General features: G+C 40.2%; 1 protein-coding gene across 4 annotated transcripts; it reads right to left on the bottom strand.

Moving 5' to 3' along the window:
• Positions 1-941: 941 nt before the first annotated feature.
• CPNE3 (copine 3) lies at positions 942-24,518 on the bottom strand. 4 transcript variants are annotated; one of them, XM_083451158.1, is made up of 17 exons: positions 24,363-24,518; positions 23,989-24,082; positions 20,243-20,382; positions 19,885-20,064; positions 18,709-18,783; positions 17,984-18,055; positions 16,077-16,160; positions 15,714-15,803; positions 12,838-12,936; positions 11,107-11,193; positions 9,696-9,755; positions 8,644-8,777; positions 7,659-7,713; positions 7,510-7,561; positions 6,439-6,572; positions 5,499-5,735; positions 942-3,618 (listed from the first exon to the last, which is right to left on the bottom strand). In XM_083451158.1, exons 3-17 carry the CDS (start codon positions 20,372-20,374, stop codon positions 3,496-3,498), a joined length of 1,614 nt encoding a protein of 537 aa, XP_083307284.1. In that variant the 5' UTR covers positions 20,375-20,382; positions 23,989-24,082; positions 24,363-24,518; the 3' UTR covers positions 942-3,495. The 4 variants fall into 4 exon arrangements, with proteins under 4 accessions (XP_083307284.1, XP_083307283.1, XP_083307286.1 ...); XM_083451157.1 differs by lacking the exon at positions 24,363-24,518 and adding an exon at positions 24,200-24,354; XM_083451160.1 differs by lacking the exon at positions 23,989-24,082 and having other exon boundaries at positions 24,363-24,516.
• Between the last annotated feature and the right edge of the window lie 51 nt (positions 24,519-24,569).

Genomic DNA, 24,569 nt, shown 5'->3' on the forward strand with positions numbered 1-24,569 from the left:
CCACTGGACTATTAACCAGACAAAGAAATCTGGGTACCCACTCCATATGTTCATCCTGATTTAAATTAAAGTAGATGTCTTCTATCTGTTCTGACTGAAGCTGGCTCTCCAGGACCAAAGTCCCCCCCCCCCTTGCAGATTTATTTGTTTAAGGCATTTTTGCCCTGCTCTTAGCACAAGAAATTTGTGACTTGGAGTGACGCAGTGGCTTGGGCGCCTGCAGGCTCCGCCTCCCCTTCAGCTGTAGGGCGGCTGAGGGGAGGATGCAGGCAGACTCCTTGGAGGCCCCACGGAGCGTCCTGCCCCAGCTGGCCGCACCCTGACAGCCCCACCCCCTACTGGGCTTCTATGTCAACCCCTCTTCTTTCATTCTGAAGAAACCAAAGTTAGCATAAAGACCCCAAAATCTTTGTCGGGGGAAAAAAGTTGTTGTCCGTTACTGCCAGACCACAAGTTTGAAAATCACTGATCTACAGGAACATAGGACTGTTCATTATGAAATGATGTTGCTAAACTTCATATTTGTCTGCTTGTTTCCCTCTCTTCATTCCAGTTTTCTCTACCACCGATTTGTAATTTGTTATTTCACAGACAAACATTTGTAATTATTTATTTAAAAATCCCTGAAAGGCTTGGATTCCAAGACGCTCCTCTTTCAAGAATGGTAGATTTTTAACCAGTTCCCCAATCCTGCCCCAAAAGCTTCTTGAGTCATATTCTGCCCCATTGCAAGGGTCCCCCAACACCCAGGAGCAGATTTTCAAGGGGTGGCAGGAGGCTTCAGAGAGAAAGGGAATGAGGGAAGGCTCTTGTTCTGTTTCAGAAGGAAAGTTAGAATACAAGTACAAAGCAGGGACATTATTTCTATTTTCTGTGAAAGCCACAATAATCAGCAAATGCACATTAAAAGCTTTAAAAGATGACAAAAGACATTAGAACTACTGAGGGACATAAGTGGAGTTTAATATACTGTGTTATATGGCATTAAGATAATGTTACACCTGAAGCTAACTTCAAATACAAGAAACTGTATTACACAAGGAATAGTGTTGTGCATAGAAATACCGTACACCATAAGATACTTTCTTCATAAAGCTATATTTTGCTTTGAAAATATACAGGAAAAGTAGATTCCTTTTGTTACAAAAGCAGCTAATGATCAACTTCCACCACAAGGTGGTGCTAATGCATAACTCATGCTGAAGAGACAAATGGAGGAGATAAAAATAAGCTTTGACATTAAGGAAATACTGTTAATATTTCTGGGGATGCTGCTTTTGGAATATTTTTTTTAATATATATACTGAGTTCTGGCCCACCCCAATTTATTGTTTAAAAGAGGAACAATTCAGTAGGTCCAGAAGTCAATTACAGTATAAACTTGGCAGATTCAAGCCACACTGTAGCTATTAAAGGCCTGTTATGAGATGAGAAATACACAGTACAGAACAGACACTGAATGGGCTGGAATGCATGTGGGAAATGGCATCCATATAAGATGCTGTTTTCTCATTCACTTTGAAATGAGATGTGTGAACCATTAACAAAAGCAGACAGGGATGGTTTTTTTTCAGACTTTGCTACAGAATACTGCTGCAGTTATGTGGGCATTTAATTCACACAGAGAAAGAAGAATAACTATTTTAATTCTGTGATCCTCAAAACTTCTGGACTTTAAAAACGGCAAATACAAGGTTGGCTATAATCCACTAAATAGTATATTCAAAACAACCCTGAATCCAGTTTTGCTTTGCTATCCAGTAAATGAGAAACCATGATGTATATAAAAACTTGCAAAAGGCGACATAACAAAAAATAAAAGTTATCAATGGTCTGAGAACAAGAAACAGTTCAATGTAGTCTATCCACTATAGGAATAAAACATTCAATCAGAGCAACAGCTGATAATTCCAAATACACTACTTTTGATTATCCACAGAGTAGATACATTTGATTGAGCATAATAAACATCAATCTGACACCCTTGAGTTTTAACATGACCACAAGGCAAAGCATGGAGACTGAAGGCATATGGTTCCAGCCTCAGAGGAATAATGTGCACCTAGACCCTGAACAATCATTTACAGGATGTGGATCTGACCCACACTTTTTCTTACTACACAATTCACAATCACTTTCAGACACCTCAGTACAATCCATGTCCCTCTAGCAGTTAATAAAAAAAGTAAGTGATTCCCCAAAGGCAACAGTGAAGAATGAACAAAATAATCTAATTGGTTCTTGTGCAAAAGGGAAAAACAACAACACAAATTCAATCATTCTGGGCCAACTGTGCTCTAGCACAAATGAGAGGCATCCTAGAACTAGCTAAACCAAGACAGCGTAAAAAATTAAAGTGAAAAAGAATACAGGTTCAGTAGCATATACACCTCTCTCTATAGACAGTTATAAAATTGGGGAAAATGCTCTATCAAGGAAGGGTCCTTCCTCATTGGCACATACTGGGCACATACATGCTATTACTTTCTAGTCAGATTCTCTAAAAGTCAACTAGCTTCGTAATCCAGTGGATGCTCGGGTTGCGAACGTGATCCGTGCGGGATGCACATTCGCAACCCGCAGCGGCACATCTGCAAGCGCATGAGTTGCAATTTGGCGCTTCTACACATGCACAGCTGCCAAAACCCGGAAGTAACCCATTCTGGTACTTCCGGGTTTTGGCGGTCCATAATAATAATAATAAAAAAAACCGCAACCTGAAGCGTCTGTAACCCAAGATATGACTGTATGATATACAGTCAAAGAAATCCTTGTTAAATTTATATCTTCTGCGTTGCAACTGTTGGCAACATTGCATAAACATGAGATGCTTGATTTGAAAAACAACCAACATGATTTACATCTGAAAGTCTTACTATAGCTCATTTCAAGGTACCACTCTATACTCACTTTTCACTGTTTCATAATGATACAAATGTTCATAAATGGCCAAGACATACTAGTCATTTGGGGGTGGGGGGAGAATGAAGACAGACCTTTACACTCTGCCCTGGTCTTGATGCTTCTCTGCAAATGGTTGAACATTTTATATTAAGCTTATGCAAGCTTTGAGCTGCCAAGGCTCTCTTAAAGGAGGAAGTCAAGATGGGTACAGCGCACTGCTTTCAAAGGCACACTAAAGCCCTGTACCTGACCGCAGCTGGAGGCACACTGTCCTGGGCACTATAAGCAGCCAAAGGGGTGGTGGCATGGCAAAAAAGCAAACTTGCATGTTCTTCCTGAAGATGTACATAGTTTGAGAGTTTTGTTAAGTCTAAATAAAGTTTTCAGTCTCACTTGCAATTGACTGTTAAAGCAAAATGGCATCTTTGGCGACCCAGAACAAAAAAAGAAAGAAAGGAGTATTTGAAACAGTTTATGCATTTTATGTGCTGTATCAAAAGGTTCTGTCATCCACCCTGGCCTGTTGACACTGCAGAGGAAGGTGGTCAAGACATTCCCCACATAAGGAACTGGATACTCAGGGTCAGCTGCTCAGCTCCCATCTTGCTTTGCTGCAGGGTTGTTTGGAGGCTGGAGCTTGAATGTGCTGAAGTAGTTCACCACTTGCTGAGGCACCTCTGCCAGGACACTCTGAGCAAGCGCTTCTTTGGGAGCCTTATTCAAAGGAGAAACAGAGTGAATATCGGAAGTCAAGCAAAGAAAGCACACGATCTAGTCCCTGCTGATTTGCAAAGATCAACTTAAAGCCATTTCCTTGAACACACACCACACAATGTCAGCCGAAAGTTTACTTGCCCATTTGGTCCCACCATTAATCTGTATGGGGCGACACACTGGATTTTATTATTTCATTAACATTTACTATGAAACCCCTAAGCCACTTGACTAGTTCGTACCTATAAAGGCTGGCTGGCTTAATGTAATTTAGATAATCTACAAGATGGTAACCAGATCAATTTAAGATTAGAATATCCAGAGAGAATAACCGTTATGTAATGCCCATAAAAACTTGCCACTAGCCAGGGCAGTTAACATGCCATAAAAATTAAGCTGCTGAGGTTGGTTAATGACTGTAATTTCTTCCAGTCTATATAGCCCTAACCTTTCCCTGAAGCATTACTTAACCTGAACTTCTCCTCCAAGGGCATTTCAAGTTCCAAGCATGAGATACTAGGAAAAACAGAGCCTGGTTATAGTAAGTGAATCCTGTTCCATGCAGAGTGATAAAGGCAAACTATTAAGTTAAAGTACAACCTACAGTGGCAGCGCATTAGAATGTAAGGGATTCCCCCCCCCCTTGCCCTACGGCAGTTTGCCTAAACAAATAATGAAAAGTAAGGAACATTGATGCCCCAATTTCAGCTTTTCAGCAGGGAGTGGAAATGGAGCATAAAATGTGCAGAAAACCTATTATGAGATTTCACACACAAACAGGTCTTCAGAAAAGGGCTCTCTGGAAAGCAAAGGCATTTTTGCTTTCCCATTTTATTCTACAAATAAAATGGCTATAAGTGAAATGATATTTACACAATAGACTGTGTGTCTGAATAGGAAGAGGAAATGTCTGCCTTTTATTTCACTCTGGGGTAACTGATGAGCTTTGCTTTCCATATCATTTGACTGTAATAGGAGTCTTTCTTACATTTTAAAAAAGGAAAATACCCTTCCTTTTGGGACACAATATTCTTTTATCCATGAAATGCACTAGCCAAATGACTCAATTCTTCTGTAATAGGGTAGATTCTCAGCCACCGTTACTAAGAGTATCATGTTTAGACCAAACAATTATTCACTGAGACCAGAATTACAATCTTTCATCCTGTTTTTGTTTTTCAATTATTTTGCTCACAGGAGGGGCAACAGATACATAAAGTTCCAAGTCTTTATGCAAAGCTTGTTAGGCTGCACAGCCAGTCCTGCAACAATCTGGTTTATATGCAGGCTACATACAGCAGTTGGATGTCTCCTAAACATTTCAATCAAATCATCAGCTGAAGGTCACAGCACATCCCAGGAGGCTCTCTGGCCTCAGGTTTCTTCATTTTCACACTGCCAGAGGAAATGGTCATTGATAAATTTCTCAGTAGTCCCACCTAAGAAGGAACATCTAAAGCTGCCATCACACTGGTTCATGAAGCATCTTCTTTTCCTCTCAACCAACTCACAGTCCAAGATGCTCAAGCAGAGCACTTTATACTGGTTTATAAGTGGTAGACAATTTTTACTGGAGCACTGTCATTAAAAAAGCCTCTACTTTCCCGTTCCTCATTATATCTCATTATGCACAAAGCTTCAGACCATACTTGTTTGTGTGTGTATATAAAATAATTCACATGTATTTAGACCAGCAGCAACTGACTTTCTGGGAGATTTCCATAGATCTTCTTGAACCGCAGTCACACAGCTCTTTTGTTAACTTTGTAAGCCAAAAATGCCAAGGCTATTGGATCTCACATTAGAACTTCAAAATTTTGGCTGAATCATTCTGCTATAATCTAACAAGCATTAAGGGTGTCATTAGAAACAGTACTTACATTCTGGAACTGTCGAAATGGCACAAATTGAACGATGTCTCTAATAGCAGCCTCTCCTGAAAGAGACCTCAGAGCCCCACTGTCACTGTCAAGGAATTCCATGGCACTGAAATCAGCTCCTCCGACACCAACAATTATAATGGACATGGGAAGCTTGGCTGCGTTAACAATGGCAGATCTGGTCTCATCAAGGTCTGTTATCACCCCATCAGTGATGATCAGGAGCACAAAATATTGCTGTTGAACAATTGGACACCTTGTTAAAACTGAGAACAGAAATAAACTCCTGAAATACAGTAGCAGGTGGCACTGATATAGAGGAACCCTTTTGTCAAAGGAAAAGGTTGGTACAGAATGAGATTCATTCAAGGCTCAAAGTCTTCATCAGGGGAACAATTCTTACACAATCCCAGGCCAATTCTATGGGTGTATCAGCTCTCAGGAGATAATTATCTGACCCCACCAGTGCCTACAACTGAAGCTCTCTTAAAGTTGAAGCTTCGATTCCACAACAAAACATTTAATTAAGTTTCCTCCATAGGGGTCCACACATGTTAAATGCTCACGTTTTGTGCTTGTCACCAACCCTACTTCTCATCCAGGAGTGCAAAAGTGGATTCTTGCTGCCAACACTACACTTGGCATCAGGCTCAGCAATACAGCCTCCCCTCCCTGCATGAAGGGTCTGGCCCCTCAGGGAATCCTCAGGGCTTGGACCCACTAGCTCCAAAGCCACTGGTGCACCACTCCCAAACACCCCTTTTCTGGGCTTGCTGCTTGCTGCCCTCCCCACCTCCACATCAGTAGTGCTCCTCTCTCTGAGCAGATAGACACCTACATGGTATCTCTCCCACCATCAATGTCCGGGGAGCGGGGCTGGATTGCCCTCCAATAAATGATGAGTAAGAGCATGCTCATTTAAAAATTACAAAGGACTTACGGAAGCTGTTTTTTGCTGTGTAGCTGCAGCAGCAAACCTAGCCACGTGATTTATTATTGGGGAAAAGTTGGTGGGCCCATACAATCTTACTTGAGGAAGGCAGGCCCGGTATGTATCCACAATGCCTTGGATTCCTGGGGAAGTTAAGTAAACATTCTTCACTACATTTCAATATTAGCATCTATTCCACAGCTTTAATGACACTCTAGTGCACTGAAGTTTCAGTAAGCATATATAGATACATAAATAAAAGGGTATCCTTATGGAAGGATTTGTCAGATTCACAGCCCCATACTGCTGCTTATCTCAGGCATATAAGGGTAATTGGCCTAGCTAGCAGAACAGCGTATAAAACTTAAGATTCCAATAGTGTGGTGATGGGGCAGGGGGTGGGGGATGCTGAGGTTTAATTAAGTAATTAATTAAGACTTGGGGGTCTTTGAGGCTAAACTGACAGTACCTCTCTTAGAGGAGGTTCCTTTCAGATTAGCAGGTATGGCCTCAAACATAGCAGCACAGAGAGAATAGAATTACTATTAACTTCAAGTTCTTGCAGTGGGTAGTAAACACACTCTCATTTCAATTCTTTCTTCCACAAGTACTAATTAGACAGAAAGAAACTTGGGAAGAAATTGTATCCTATCCAGGCCTCTCATTTATGTGACAATTTAAATAAATAATATCTTCCCCTATCTTCATTTTGGGTTAAGACCTGACAGCTTTGATCAGATTTATTTCTTCCAGTTGACATTTCTTTCAGTTATACAATGTTAAAGAACCACTGTTTATGCACTGTGTAACTTTTTAGTTACCTGATTTTATTCTCTCTGCTGGGAATTTTTAGGCCACAAGTTGTTACTTGGGATATTGTCATTTTATAATATTGTATTTTAGCATTTAATGATTGTGTGCCCCCTGACAGCCTTATATAAATATAGCAAATTTAAAAAATAATGGTGCTAGTTCAAAAACCTACAAACTGAGCTATTGTCACCTTGCTATGACCTACAATAAACCTAGAAATGCCAGGACTTTCTTTAACATCCGTAACTTAACATTTTTCAAACTTACCACTGCAGAATGGGTTTGATGGATTAAAGTTTAATGGAAACTCATGTGACACCTGTAAATATATGGAAGATGTTCCAATTATTTTATAGGTCCATTTCTAACCAGACAGGTTTGTTTGTTTGTCCTTTTACAAAATTGTTTCACCTTACCTGGTAAGAGGGAGGAATCTGAGCTCCAAACCCAAAAGCTGGGAACATCTTATCTCTATAAAAGCAATTTAGAGCAAACCATTATAAATAAGTCACTGTTCTACATTCTTTCACAAAATAAAAGCATAAATATTTTGCTTGCACTGCTATTAAATGCTGGAGTCACTTTCATGAACACAAAGTTCCCTGAGGGAAAATTTCCCATCCCCATCTCTCCCCAGCAGACCCCCTTTTTCCAGGAGGGATCCCCTGACCCTCTGGAAAGGCTTTCTAGGTGAGTCGAAAGACAAAACCAATTAAATCAGCCAGCTACACTGGTGATTTGTAAAACGTGACGAAACAGTACATTAACTATCTGCAAACTAAAACACAATCCATTCAGAGCAGGATCTGTAGTACAGTGGTACCTCAGGTTAAGTACTCAATTCATTCTGGAGGTCCGTTCTTAACCTGAAACTGTTCTTAACCTGAAGCACCACTTTAGCTAATGGGGCCTCCCGCTGCCGCCACGCCGCTGGAGCACGATTTCTGTTCTCATTCTGAAGCAAAGTTCTTAACCTGAGGTACTATTTCTGTAGGAGTCTGTAACCTGAAGCGTATGTAACCTGAAGCGTATGTAACCCGAGGTACCACTGTACAATCTGCATATATTGTCAACATAATTACTCTAATGATATACTAATTCATAAGACGCTAGAACTGAACTGCTAAGTCTAGACAAAATTTGCACTTTCCTTCACCAATAGAATATACCAGTGAGACACATTCTGTTCTAACACATGTACATTGCTCAACAAAGTCAGGACAAAAAGAAACCAGAACTCCACCTTTCTGGATTAGACAAGTTGGGGAGAAAAATGAGCAGATATTGGGGGGGGGCCTGTTATATCTCACAAGTTCTGAGTTATGTCATAATTCTAAATGTGTGTGCTTTAATTTTAATATACAAACGCATATTGAGAACAAGACTAGCAGAGAAACTTACGTATCATAGTCCTGAATGACCATCCCAACAGACCAAATGGCAGTCAGGTATTCATTCACGCCATTAGGGCTGATGTAATGCAGGGAATCTGGAGAGCGAGGATCTCCATTCGAGCCAGTAAAGTCAATGCCAACCTGTCGAAAGGTACAAACATCACTGATGTGAATATTACTTTCTGCTCAGAATTGTACTAGCACTGCTAAGTTGTTTTAAATTGTATTTAATGCTGTATTTTATACTGTTGTAACCTGCCCTGGGACCTCAGGGTGAAGGGCAGAATAATATTCATAATCTTAACAACAACTACTTTAAAAACTGGGTTGGGCAGGGGGAACCTAAGAGACATTAAGGCTGAGGAAGCATGCAATTTACTTAGTTTTAGTTTTGCTGTTGAACTAACAAAACAAGCATAAAATGCACCAAGCTGAGTGAAACATGATTATTGTGGCACAAATCCCAATTACTCATTTGACTGAAGAAGTCTTCCCTCCAGCCACTCTTCTAAACCTAAAAATTACTGGGAGCACCTTCCTAGAAAATCAGGCTAACCTTTCTCACAAAATTGTTGCAATGATAAAATCGGAATGGGGGGGATGAGAGCTGTGTATGCTGTGTCCTGAGCTTTTTAAAGGATGGCAGAATTTAAAAAGCAATACTAAATAAGGATCTAGAGTTGCCCACTCCTGCTCTAGCTCCTGTGGGGATTTACAGCAACTCCTGATCCTAACCAACAGTTTTCACACAAATCAGGTATTCTTTTTTTACTTTTCTAAAGTACATATCCTCCTTGACTGGAAGCCTCCTATACCTCAACTTCCCTCGCCCATTAGGAGGGAAGCACCAACATATTTCACACCATGCACGTTCTATATGCTTCCTCACCCACAGTGCTTAGTAGCTTTCAGGCCAACGGTTCAAATCCCAGCTAGTTCTGGTTAGGATCTTTATTATAGTCCAGTCTTTGGTTCTGGTGTGACAACCCCACACGATTATTCTCAAGTGGATTTGGTCCCCTTTCTTCTCTTAAAAGAGCTGAGCTACAGCTTACTTACAGTAAAATTCAGCTGGCACCCTCCCATGATGTAGTCAAGGAAAGTACACTCCATTATAATCTGCAAAAAAAAAAAAAAAAATCAATCATCAAAGCGCTCAGTGATACACTCAGGAACATAGATCTATTAGGATATGGCAATTAATTGGTTTGGTTTCAAAACACAGTGCCACCCCCACAGTCAATGCTGAGCCCTTTAGCCATCAGCATGGGTTTTCAACTTGGAGTAGGGGGGCAGAGAGAGAGAGGAAAAGATTTGCAATGATGGCAGAAGTGCCAATAATGTTAATGAAGACATGGACAATATACAAGCAAGAAGATTGAGACAGAAAACCACAGTTCAATAGAAGTCCACTGCAGATGCAGCATCATGTATGAAAAAATCGTGACAACACAGGACATAATGGTCTGTCCACCTGCCCACACTCAGGTTGTATTTCCATATACTTCTAGATCATGATTCAGTGCTATGCAGATGAGCTTCAATGAGTCTGAATTAAGCACTGAGAAAACAAACTCCCCACTCTCACCTTCTCCTACTGCACGGCCAAGACCAGTTCTGCAGAGCTTAGTTTTGCTTTTAAAGAATCTTGGTTTAGCATTACAGAGCATTACAGAGAGTGTACACTCACACATACAGTGCACACAGAGCTTGTATTTCTTGAAAGAGTGAAGAGGGAGGGAATAGGTGGGCATATGATACTGGCTCAGTACTGAGCACACTAAAGGAAGTGGCTGTGTGCTTTTGCATGAGCATGCTGAGAAACACTTCTCAAGTGGTTTCATTTTAAAAAATATATACACAACTCTTCCTCTAAACGATACCACAGTTGTTCACAATACAAACCACAATGCAATAAAAGTATTTGCTCCTATGTTGTGCAGGCATCAATAAGACCTATTATTTGTACTACAGTGGTACCTCCGGTTACGAACGGGATCCGTTCCAGAGGCCTGGCTGTATACTGAAGATTTAATAACCGGAGGACTGCTTCTGCTCATGTGCGAGCGACAAACCCACTTCCAGGGTTGCCGCGTTCACAACCCAAAGATTACGTTACCCGAAGGTAACGTAACCCGAGGGTCCACTGTACTATGCATCAACATTTGGCTATTTAAAGTAATTCTACATTGACTGATTGTAGATTTGTTAAAAATAAAAAGAGCATTGGCAAGGAGTACTAGTTTATTGTATTTAGTATTTAGAAGTTTAACACCCTTGCCCTGACTAATGGAACAATCCAGAGACATATTTTAAGTACAGTTAGCTGTCTAAATCCCAGTGGATATCTACAGATGCCTCATTTTATCAATACAGCAGCCAATGCCTTTATGCTGGGATGACACAATGTCAAATGTGATTATTACTGCTGTAAACTTAACAATTGAATGAGAAAAAGTTTGATGCTGACCTCACAATGTTTAACGCTCACAATGCCTGAATTTCTGTAGCTTTTCTTCTTTTGCCTCTTCTTCTCATTGATGCATTCAAATTCAGCCTACAAAACAGCAGCAGGGCAAAAATTGCACATATTAAGACTGATATCCTAAGCATACTTAGTTCAAAGTTTACAGAACTTGAGGTAGTCTGGGACCTTTTAGCAATGTTACATTCTGCCACTTCTAGATCTGGTCTATTTGCAGCAAGGAATGGCTTATGAAAAAACAGCTTGTGAGCTCCCCACTTTCTCTCCAGCACAACTGCAAGGAAGTAAGCAGATGTTTTTTGTCTACCAGTCAGAGTTTGATGCTCTGCATGTTTATTCTTAAGTATGCTTTAGGAGTGGGACACGGGTGGCGCTGTGGTCTAAACCACTGAGCCTCTTGGGCTTGCCGATCAGAAGGTTGGCGGTTCGACACATGATGGGGTGAGCTCCCATGGCTTGGTCCCAGCTCCTGCCAACCTAGCAGTTCAAAAGCACGCCAAAAAGTGCAAGTAGATAAATAGGTGCTGCTCTGGCAGGAAGGTAAACGGCATTTCTGTGCGCTGCTCTGGTTTCGCCAGAAGCAGCTTAGTCATGTTGGCCAGAAAAACTGTTTGCAGACAAATGCCAGCTCCCTCAGCCTGTAAAGCGAGATGAACGCTGCAACCCCAGAGTTGTCTGTGACTGGACTTAACTGTCAGGGGTCCTTTACCTTTTTTATGCTTTAGGAAAACAAGTCAACTTCAAAACATAGTTGATCTATAGTTTGTTCAGGTTCAGACATTAATAACAACTATGTGGTTAGTTCAAAACAAACCAAAACTTGTGTTTACTTCCCTAAGGCTGTGCTAAAAGACAGGGGAAGGGAGCTGTGCATATATTACTAAATACCAAACCCAATCAGTATGTCAGCAAGACAAGTTAGCGTAGAGAAATCTACGGGCTTATAATTCTTCAGAAACACAAGAAAAAAGTTAGTTAGAAGACAACACACCCTGGGAGAGATTGCTCATCATAAGAAACAATGGTAACTGCAGTTTAGCATCACACTTGTTTTAAAAAAATGTAAACACAGCGCATATGTATTAGTAGTAGAAACCTTAGCTAATTCTTCATTTTGTACAGGGCTATCTGCCAAATCCTCAAAGCACTTCATGTGCTCTCATTAATAATGCAGAAGATAGCCTGACCTCAGGTTATGAACACTATTAGTCTCCCATATAGACTCCTGCAAAGTGGATTTGCAGTTTCCCTTAAAAATTGTTCAGAAGCTGCAACTACTGCAGCCTGTTATCAGATACAACCATATAGGATCATGTTACTTTGATTCTGAAGGCACTACAATCAAACACTAAACCCGGAGCACAGAAACTTTATGGAACAGCTTTCCCAATACCTGCCACCCTAAACCTTAAGATCAGCTGAAGAGAGTCCTTGTTCATGGTCCCACCACCTCGTGCAGCAGGTGGGACCGTGAAACCTGATGGTACAGATTGGAGCTGAGACCTAGTGTTGTTGTTTTTACAAGTTGTATGAATCTGTGTTCTATTTTATAGTATTATTATTAAAGCTGTATGTTGTGCTGTAATCCATCGAATACTCCGATCTGAAGGAAGGCCATGCATAAAAACTCTAATAAATAAGGAAGGGCCTGTATAGAAGAGAAACTGGATTGCCTAAGGCTACCAGTGAGGTAGGGAGGGAAGTAAAATAACTTACTGGTGAATGTCGCGACGCTTCCTTCAGTTTTGATAGTGTGGTCTGAAAGGTCCCTATGAGATCATGGGACCCATCACTGTCATAATCATAGCACTCAACCTAAAAAAGAAGCATTATTTGTTAACCTAGTATGTTGTGGTTACAGCACTGGCACCATGTAATTTAACAGAGCAAAAGAGAAGAAATTGTGTGCTTCAGGCTTTTGCCACTTCTGAGTATTAGTCCCAAGATAATTAGGCAGGCAAGACTAAAACGCAGCAACAGTGACCTACAGAGCCAAAACTGTAGTTTCACTGAAAATACGAAGCATGCGTAATAATTGTTTTATGGCTCCAACTTCAAATGCCACTTATGTGTACAATGTGTATTTCACATTTATTTTAAACAATTCTAGTTACTTTTAATTATACCTCACACTGATGTTGCTTGGGCCCATTGCCACTCCTACTCAAGTATGGCAAGAGCATCACTGTATTAGGTTAACACACATGCACATGCACTCTCCATCAGTGCAAACAGCATGCAGACACTGCTATGACCAAGGAGAATCTGTGAAACAGATTTTCATGTAATGACAGCACACAGAATTAGAGTAAAGCTGAATTCAAGGGTAAGGAATAAGACCAAAAACTTATCTTTTAGTATGGGCTCTTAAGAACATTGCCAAATTTTGCATTACTATAGCTATATTTCATCTTATTAAGAAGTTGATGTTTAACCCAATATACTAACAGTTGATACAGCCTTCTCAAGCTTGCTCTTCTTTTGGTGAGATATTCACATTTCCCACCCACAACAGAACTAATGAATGACTACATGCCTTCTCCTAGTAAGAGAAGCCTTCAATGACTCACTTCAACACACACACTTCAGTAGGAAATGTAATGAGATATCAAAGCAAGTTGTTTGTGTATTATAACTGAATACACAAACAGCCGTTTTAACACAGAGAAAGGCACTTGTGATGGGTAGAGCTTGAAAAATGATTTTACTTACTATAATGAAATAGCCAGTTACATAAGACACTGTGTGCATAAAGTATTAAAGCATTGTTTGATCAGTCATTATAGAATAAAATGTTTTCCCTTATTCATTACAGCAAAGTAGTTTCATTTTAAACTGTTTTCCATAAGGTTGCAAGACTCTATTTCACCTTTTTCTATTTCCTCAGGAAGATGTAACATGGCAGGCCAGATTTTGATTACAATGGCACAGACCCGCATGCATATGAGGTTTTTCTGTATTCCGTTTGCACCAAAAAAGTTAAAACAGTTTATTAGAAAACTGCATTTTAGCTCATGAAGGGGCAAAAATAAACCAGCAGGGGTTGAAATTTACTTTGCTACAGAATTAGAATTAGAATACAAAACAAAACATAATCATTACATATAGAAACATACAGAAACAAACTAGCAGTGTTTTTATCATTATGAGAATAGATGGTGAACATATCAATGAAGGGGCAATCCTTTGGCTGGGGTGGGGTGGGGTGGGGGTGAGGTCCAGGAGGCCAGTTTGTTTTGCAGATCACCCTCTCTATGGGCATAGAGACCAAAAGCCTAAATTTGCAAGCTGACGTGGAGAAGACTGATGGCAGCAGATAAGGTGAATTAAAAGGGAGTTCTGTAGGTGGCTTGGGATCCAAAGTCTTCCTATGTCCTTGATATGCACCCAGGATGGCAAGTGGAGGGTGGGGGTGGGGGAGGGGGCTAAGTGCATCAGCTACACTCCAGACATGCACACCTTTTACAAGATCAGCAGGGCTTGAGATCTGGTGACTCTACAGGATTGCTGTGGGGCCAGTTACTAAGTCATGATGAAATGAGCATTAATGAGCTGAAGAAAACACCCTTCATCAATGCAAGATAAAGAGAGGAAAAGATTATCATAATAAAGGCAAAAGGGAACAAACAAGGACAAACTACAGCTTAAAGTATTATTAGGCGACTCTTGGGTTACAAACACAGTGCTAACACTAGATTTAATGAAGCTATGAATGCTGGGTAATACACAGCTTTAAGAATGCTTCTTAAAGCTTAGTTAAACAATTTACTTTACAAGCACCACACCCATTCTATAGAATTCTGTAGTCCGGGTAAGATATTTGATCTTTAGAGAAGCATGTTAAGTGTATGCAATGTGTTTAAACAAAAAAGAAGGAAGTCCCATTTAACAGCTCAGGTATATTCTCTCCACATCACGGTATTCAAACACCCAGTAGCTGCTATTTCTGCTACTGCCAACAAACGTCTACATTTTCAGAAAAGGATCATACAGACAGCTCACTTGTAGCCCATATAACCCACACAAATGTAATTGTAAATATTGAGGGTGAAATTCAACATGGCACTTAGGGAATCATTCTATCAGCGCAAGTATTTCTCCTTGCCTGACAGAATGGTTTTCCCTCTCCTCTCCCTGCATCCTGTTCTGGGGTTTTTTCCTGACCCTCCAGGGCAGATTTGGGAGAGGCCCAGGGGCACAGGGAGAGAAGAGAGGGTGGGAAAGGCCCTGTTGTTCTATCAGAAGTCCTTGGGCTATCTTCCACTAGAAGGACTGGGTAGATGAATCCTGCCCTGAATGGATTTTTAAAAAATAGTTTTTGAGTCTGTTCACATGACATGCTAAGTCAAATGCTGACTTAGCAAGAATACTCATAGCTGCTCTGCTCCTCTCCAAACTTTTTTGCTGCGACTGAGCTAAGGCAAGCTTAGACTTGGCATGTTATCTGAACCAGGACTTAAGTTTAAGCAGTCTCCTCACTAACCATGGACTGTAGCCAATAATAAACAATGTTTGGGCTTAGTATGGCATGTGAACCAGGCTCACGTTTAGTTTTAAATACTCATTCTACTTCCTCATCCTTTATACATTACCTTGATCGTTTTATCCATATCTCCGTAACACAAAGAGTTGAGAGAGATTTTAAATGGCCTCCATACGGGATTCAAGTTATTTTTAATAACCTAAATAAATACAAAATAATAATGGTTAAAATATTATTAAGGTTGTGGGTTTTTTGCATTAACTATCTTTTTATAACTTTGGCTGTTCCAACAACTATCACTAATCCTATCCTATCACAGTAGGATAGGATGCTGCCTGATACAGTAGCTTTCAAATTTCTTTCTGCTATAGTTATAGAAACCAGTAGTACCTCACAAAAACAGAACTAAAAGTATTCAAATAGGCAATGAGTCAAATCAGCCCACTTCATAAAAGAATGAGAACCACCTTACTTCTGTTCTGTGCACCATCACCCAGTTTCCTTCAGAAGTCTGCTTGTGGAACTCCAAATAAGGATCAGATTTTCCAAAGAAATCCTGCAATTAAAATATAGGCTATTGCTTCAAAATTGTCTTTAGAGGATGGGGTTGTTGTTGTTTTTTTTGCAAACGTCAGGCTGCAGAGCAGAAAGAAGAAAAGCAGGGCTAATTCAATTGGTTTTATAGATAGTGCACCTGCCCCTGGCCCTGCCTTCAATTGTCACCTAACAGAAACCATTCCATTATGCTAACTAAATTGCTGCCATCCTGGCTGGTCATTATAAGAACAGTAACTTTAAGAACTCATGCCTCAACTTCTTTTTTCTTTCTCCCTTTTTCCTCGTGTGTCATGACTTTTAGATTGTAAAACTGAGAGCTTGGACTATTTTATTACTGATATTCATAAGCTGCTTTGGAGTTTTTTCAGCTAAATAATGGGGTGAAAGTCCTTTAAATGAACTTTACACTACAATACTTCCTGTTCAAAACAGACACCACCTATATGCCAAGTACAAACATGAAGTTCACTTCCTCTTTTCCTCCAGCGCTGCACATACATGTATGGTTGCATTCAGATTATTAATCGTTCCTTGGGAAATTCAGTGAATGCAAGTCTCTGCAACTCTAGTCAGAACAATGGTAGTGGTTAAGTATTTCTGTAGAAGTTCTCTCTCTCTCTCTCTCTCTATATATATATATATCCCTCTCTTTCTCTAACAACAATAGCCATAATCACCAGAAATGGCAACAAGGGAAGAAGTAAAAGCATTAAGTAATGCAAGTCAAGAAATATAAGTGTGGAAGAGCAAAACGAAGCACATATAGCAAAGCTGTTTGTACAACTACATTAACTGCACAAATATTTTGGTTACATTTTTTCAGGTGTCGAGTGCTGCAAACTATTTGTTCAATGTAAAAAAACTATGAAACACGCAGTTTAGAAATTTGTGGCTTCATCTTGCTAGCATACTACCAAAGATCAGAAAATTCAGCAATTTATGACAAAACGGACAAAATGCAAAGTTGTTCATTTAAATATCAAAGGGAACCACGTAAACTGCAAGTGCTTCATCCCCAAATCTGAAAGTATATTTCAGTTTTTATGAAGTTCAAGCCAGATAACACAGCACAACAGCACAAACTGAAATCCCCTCCTTGGGTTGGTTCACATGCAGAGCTGAATCATGATGTAGCATGTATGTGTGCTCCTTCTTCCCTTCCTCGCTCTATTTTAATTCTGTTTGCATTGAAACCATAGTTTGCCCTGACTTGTGAACCAGCAGGTTACAGTTTCCACAAGCCAACTAAAACCAAGCCTACAAAGCCAGTTGCATCCATATAGCTTGCCAATTTAAGGTGCAGTGGTTTTCACAAAGCAGAGCACATAAGAGAACCACTGGGTTCATTTGTTCAACAGATTAAACTTTTTAAGTTATTCCATGTCACTACAAAATTGCCCTGTTCATATGTATCCAACTCAATAGAAATCCAAAGGTCATCTTGTAATATTTCCATACATTTCTCATGTGTTCCAGCATAAAACTAAAAAGTTCTTCCTTAGATGTGAATTAAAGAAACACACACTTTGAGCACAATCCTATGTTTGTCTGCTTACAATTCAATCCCACGGGGCAACATCCAACATCCCTTTCCTTTCCCCTGCAGCCCCCCCCCCCCAATCTACTCTCCAGGGTCAAGAAACCATCCAGAGCAAGGTTTTGGGGGATGCTCAGGGGTTGCAGGAAAAAGGAGAGAAACAGCAAATCCTGTTGCACAAACAAGTCAATTCCATTTGGTAGGAGGACAAAGTTGGATTTTGCCCATTGCTCAATATGATTTAACCCCAGATAAATGTGTATAGAATTGCAACCTTGAAGTACCTTGTTGTCCAGTTTCCTTGCTTCAACTTCAAACATGACTACCCGATTATCCTTTACTTCTTCAGCAGTAATCTAAGTAAGCACACAAAGACAACATTCACCATGATAAGATACTGCATTCTAAAGTATGTCATAGAGTTCTTTTATGGGTAGTAGAATGAAACGTATGACAATCGGAGTGTAGTAAAATTTGAAGTAAAATTTTGATTTCTATTATTTTCAAAAGCAGTAAGAACATGTTCACAGCTATTAAAAAAAATACAGTTTTATAGTAATAAGAAGATGCTCCTTCCTCTCATTTTAGAACATTGAAGGCTTGGCCACAACAGACTCATAATGCCATGAACAACCTGCTTTGAAAAATTTCAGTCAGTTTTCAATTTCTCCAGCTGGCATTTGAGGCTGCTGTTTGAGATATAAAATCTGAAAGATGCAGAACTAGGCATGTAATTGCTTTTTAAATTAAAACTAGCTCCTGCCTTCTGGCAATGAAATTTAAAGTGAAAAATGTAGGGGGGGGGAATCTAAAACAATTAAAACAGATCTTAATTAATTCACTTATTTCCTAGAAAGTACATAGAATCCCAACCTGCATCTCATTAATTTCCACAGAATTTCAGCACACTTAAATTTTGTTTTGACTAAATTCATGTTTCTCTGGGTCATCAAAATCTTTGTCCACAGATAAATACTAGAAGGTGAAAAAACCATTTGTGTTTTCATACCGTTATTTTTCCTTTTCCTGCAGGTCTGCCATTTTTCAAGAGTAGTGGCCGGGTGAGCGTTTTGCTAGAAACAATCTGTAAAAATACAGAAATATCCAGAAACTCAACAGATTAGGAATTTACCTTGTCTACAGAATTCCATAAATGGTGACTTAGTCAAAGCTGTTAGCAGATGACTAGAAAAAACAGTAACAGAACAGGCCAAATATTATTTGAGTAATATGCTATCGTTTATTTAACTGAGAATTGGCATCAACCCATGCATTAATTTTTATTTTTACAAATTTTTATAAACCACAAGTTCATGTAAAATATCAAAAGACATAGTATAAACTAAAAGTACAGTGTTTCAATAAATTCACCAAACACATTATTAAGATCTGGTTGGTGAAGAGTCTCAGGGTTAAAAAAGGGTTAAGAAGGAATTCACAGGGCAGGGCATGTCAAGCTAAAGGTTTAGCCCTTGGTAAATGCCAGCTGAATGGAAGGGAACTACCAAAGGTGCTCCATCAACAGATCTCAGCAATCAAGGCAGAGCATAAGGAAACAGGGTTTATTTTTAACAAAACATTGTTTACTGCTTTTGCGCATGTAATAATTTTATACATATGGACTCTTAAGATACTTTCAGCCCAAATTGCTCACACAGTCACCCCTCCCCTTTGTTACTTCTTGTTACTTCTATCATGGTTTGTTTAAACCAGTTACCAGTTACATCGTAACTAGAAAACGGAGGATTAATCTTGGTTAAGTAGCCAGAATCTGACTGGTTTCCCAATTTACCTGCAATAGGAAACTGGTTTACACAAATCTGATTTTATGTCCAGGGAATCAGTTTATCCATAGGAATAAGGCAACAAGGAATGATAAACCAGAGAGATTAGTTCTTGTAACGATAGCATTTGACATAACATTAGATAAACTGCCTATAAAAGGAAGACAATTTACTATTTCAATTCTTATTGAAAAGCAGAACTTACAAAATGAGAACCTGCAACATGCTATTGTTCCCACTTTGACCTTTTCTTGGTTTTGCTAGGTGAAGGAACAATACCAGCATGAATGAGGTTTCAGGTCAAATGACATTTCTCAGGACAGAACCAAATGAACAGTAAATGAAGCAACCTATAAAACTCTCTGAAAGTGAGAGAATATCCAGGAGTTATTTACACCTACCTGCCCCAGTGTGCATTCAATTTCTCCTAAGAAGTCATCATCACTCAGATCAACAGTTGTATTGTCAATGTCAAAAATCCCAAATTTGAGTTTCTGCACCAGCTCAAAATAGTAATCAATTAGGAATCTCTTGGAAAACCTGGGGTCCAAACAGTTCTTGATTCTTTCTGTGCGATCAACCTGCGTATAAGACATTGGATGGTGGTGGGGAGAGTTCATCACATGATGTTTCAAAGAAATAAAGCTCACTTTTACATCCCAGAATTTGATGTTTCTAAAGACCAAATTAAAACAAAGAGCTAATAGCCAGAAAAGAAACTTTATTAGAAATATTTAATTAAGTATCAACATACTGTACCTCATACCACTGTTGTCCACTTGTGTGCTGAAGCAGCACACACAATGGGTCTGACTTGGAGCCGACATCTTTATCCAGGAGGTTGCTGCAAGAGATGGTTAGCTCCACCTTTGTTACACATTGCGCTGCCATCTGCCTCGCTGGATGGGAAGCAAGCAACAAGTATACTTAACATTGGGGTCATTTTAACAGCTCACAGTCCAAATCTAACGAAGATTTAAGCACAGCCCACTGAAGTAGGGTTGTGGCCCAACAGTCATTCAATAAATCATGACTATGGGTATCTTGGGTAGACATGCACCTTCCAGAGCAGAAAAGAAAAAGGTTTCTCTGCTGGCAAGTCAATCGCAGAACTAAGCAGCATAAATCCCTAACCAGCAGCTTAATCATTCACAGATAAACTACCATGAACATAAAAAGCATTCATGTGCAAGATGGATTGCAGTCACTCTCACACAGCAAAAATGGGTACCTAAACTTGCTCAATAGGTTTACCAATCAGCTGTACATGTGCATAGACACCTACCAACCAAGGAGAAGACATCATGCATTCAGTGAAATGAGCTCTAGTTTACAAAAGTTGATGCCACAGCAGTGCAGTCTGCAGGTCTGCACTGGTCAGAAGTATGTCTCACTGACTTCAATGTGACATTTCCAGGTAAGTGTATATACAATAGCATCAATATATTTAAGACACTTATCTTATACTGTAGACACATAAAGTTACCTAAACTCTGGTACTTTACAGCAACACTGTAGAAGAGTGATGTGATGAATCACACTTCTGGGTGTAGGCCAAAAGCCTCTTTTTTTAATAGTTTGTCATTCCAAGGATTCTCAGACATTATAATGGGCCACACTAAACCATGCATTCAAGCTCTTTTAGACATGGTAGGACTGAACTAAAGTTGAGACAAACATTTTTTGACTGCCAGGATAATGATTTTTTAAAAAACAAAATTTAAACAGCCCTTCAGCTTGATGGATTGAAGGCAATCCACAACAACAACCAACACAATGTTATAAAACATCACACTTTGTTACTAATCATAAAACTGAGAGGCAACAATAACTATAAAAGCAAGGGAGGTAGTCAGAGCAATTTAAAATGCCTGGGTAAACAGATATGCATTGACTTGGTGCCAGTAACAACCACAATGGTGGAGGCTCCAGCCCATGAAAGTTTATGCCACAATAAAGTCATTTGTCCTTAAGGTGCTCAAGATTCTTTGATGTTTCCACTGACTTGCTGGCAAATGTCAACGTGCCCCTTACCTTTACTGCAGATTTAAAGTTGAGCATGTGCTTTCAGCAAAATAGGACATAAATAGTACAGTTTATGCTAAATGTAAAAGAGGGGAGGGGTTGAAGTCTTAGAAAATTGCATTTCATATTAAAGATGGCCTTTCATTCAAAATTAAATTTTTGTTGAGCTTTTTAAAAAGTTTTTAAGTAGGGACCTTGTTATCTCAGATCTCTTCTTTCTCCCTGTATAATGAAATAAGAAAGAACACATGTACTGCTCCTGCTAAAGGCTCTGTAATATTTCATTTTAGTAAATCTGCAATCTGGTGAGAAAAAAACAACATCCTAGTTTATGGAACTTTAGGAAAGCTTGGAAGACTTATGTGTTATATTATCTGCAAACCCACACAATTTATTTTCTAAAGTCAAGAAGAAGTCTAGTAGACCTGAACAACTGAATCAGAACTTGGGACTCCAGTCCATTCCAGATGCTAATGGCACCCTTATTTACAACACAAACATAAACACAACCATGCTGAGTTGAACCAGAATTCCTTTGAAGCCAACTAGATGTCTCAAGAATGCTCAGAAAACAGGACCTGGTGTATGCTAAGGTACAGTGTACTCCAAACAATACTATTATTACTTCTGCACAAGCAATTGTTTCCTAAATAAACAAATGCAGTAAACACACACACTTTTGTCTAGAAAATGGAACTGCAAGAGAAAAGAGCTTACAAACCACTGTTTGAGGGCCAACAAACTAGGCACTGAAAACAGAGCCTGTGCTATGGTTTGCTGTTATGTCTGAATTCATAGACAACTGTCACACCCACAATGCTCTAGTTGTCACACGATAACTACACGCCCATCCATTTCAACTCAATCATATGCTCAAGGTGTGAATGATTTGCTATACTGATCCTCAGGCTTCCCTGGGCATATGCTCCCCAAATGTGTAGGGAATTACACATGATAATCATATAAAGTTATCACTTTGTGTGGCAATTGTTTGCCACAGCTACACTGATGTGTTTCTCATAGCTGAAATGTAAAGCATATTAAGGGAAGGCACATATTACCAAAGACTTAGGGAGTTCTATTTATTATTATTATTAATTAAATGTAAATACCATCCTTCATCTGAAGCTCTCAGGGTCGTTCACAAGATAAAAATACAGGATATTTGGCCACAGCTTAACATGTCTGACCTGGAAAAGACCCTGATGCTGGGAAAGATTGAAGGCACAAGGAGAAGGGGACAACAGAGGACAGATGATTGGACAGTGTTCTTGAAGCTACCAGCATGAGTTTGACCAAACTGCGGGAAGCAGTGGAAGACAGGAGTGCCTGGCATGCTCTGGTCCATGGGGTCACGAAGAGTCGGACACGACTAAACAACAACTAACGTGTCTGACACTTAACTGTCCTTCACAATTTGCATATTTGATTGTAATTTTTTAAAAATAAGTTTTTTATGCTGTATTTTAAATGTTACCCACTCTAGGACCTAGGGGTGCAGGATGGGGAATAACTCATATTATTCTTTTAAATATACACGATACAGCAGGAAAGACTAGTGCAGCACCAGCAACAATACCTAAAGAGACCTGGTGATCTCTGCAAAGAAAACATGAAACAGACCTCATAGCCTTCAGTTCTCCACTGCCATCCTAGCATAGGAGCCACACCCAGTGCAGAACCTACATTCATCTGCCAAAGTTTACCCCACAGGATACACCTTTCAGACCTCAATTTGGACTTTCATTCTAGATACGGAACTCAAGGCAGGTATACCACCTTCAAACAAACCCTCACACTTTAACCAAGCTATATATATTACACATCTATATATATTTTTTAAAAAGTAAGTCAAGTATATTCCTCAGACTTCTTAAGAAGAGACAAAGTCAGTGCTTTTTATATTAAAAAAGGTGCAGGCACTCACCATTAAGTTGCTACTGTGAGTGCCACACATTTAACATCTTGGGTGGGGGTTTGTGTAAAGGTGCTAGTACTGCATACCCTTCAGTAACCCCCAAGAAAATAAACACTGGTCAAAACAAACATCAGCCTAGGGATCCCTGCTAATTTAAACTGGAAAATCGTCTCGGCTACAGTAACACGTGTGTGTGTGAAGTATCCCTGAGAAATGCAAACCTAAGTGAGATGAGATTCGACTTTCATTATATATTCTGGAAAATTTCCAGGCTTCACTGTTACCTGTTCGGTTTAGGAACTTGTGCTTCAGTTAAACTTCGCCCGCCTCCCTCCCACTCCTTTATCCTACCTTTTGAGCCCGATAAAAAGGACATTTTTTTCGGGGGGTGGGGTGGGATGGGGAGCAAACGGTCAGGATCCAAATGCTAGAAAACATCTTAAATGAATGGCATGACCCAAGTCCCCCCCTCCCCCACCTGGGTTCCCATTTCCACCATTCCTCTCCGAGGCGCAATTCCCACAAGCACAGGCTGCTCCCTCGCTCGCTCCTTCACACACACCTCAGAGAGGCTTCCTTCCGAAGCTGCTTCCCACAAACGTCCGAAAGGGCGCAGCAGCCCCTCCCTGAGCAGCGGCTCCTCTTCTCCGCAGCGCCTGGGAAGGACCGTAATAATAATAATAATAATAATAATAATAATAATAATAATAGGACCGACGAAGCCCTTCCCAGATACTTGAATCTGGGGTGGTGGCTCCAACGGCCAGCCTCACCTCAGAACTTGTGTAACCCAACGAGCTGCGAGCGAAGCGGGCCGTGCGCATGCGTCGGCCACCTCAGAGTACCCAGGGGGGAAATAGTAAATAAAACCAATCCTTCTAACCCCCGCCCCTCCCCCAGCACCACGAGAGTCACGTGAGAAGACGCCGACGCTACCTCGTGACGTCGGCGCGGACGTAGGACGCCCCTCGCGCGCGGGAAATCCAAAACCGTAGACGACTCGCTGAAGGTCCGCCACGAGTGGGGCGGGGAACTAAGAAAACCTCAGTTTTTGGAGCAAAGCCGGCTGCTCTAGAAGGCGGCCACGCGCAACTTCCGGCGTGTCGGGGGCCTGGGAAAGAGAGCGTTTCCGGCGCGGGTGGA

Source organism: Podarcis tiliguerta (genome assembly GCF_965153285.1).
Source record: "Podarcis tiliguerta genome assembly, chromosome: 7".
NCBI lineage: Eukaryota > Metazoa > Chordata > Lepidosauria > Squamata > Lacertidae > Podarcis > Podarcis tiliguerta.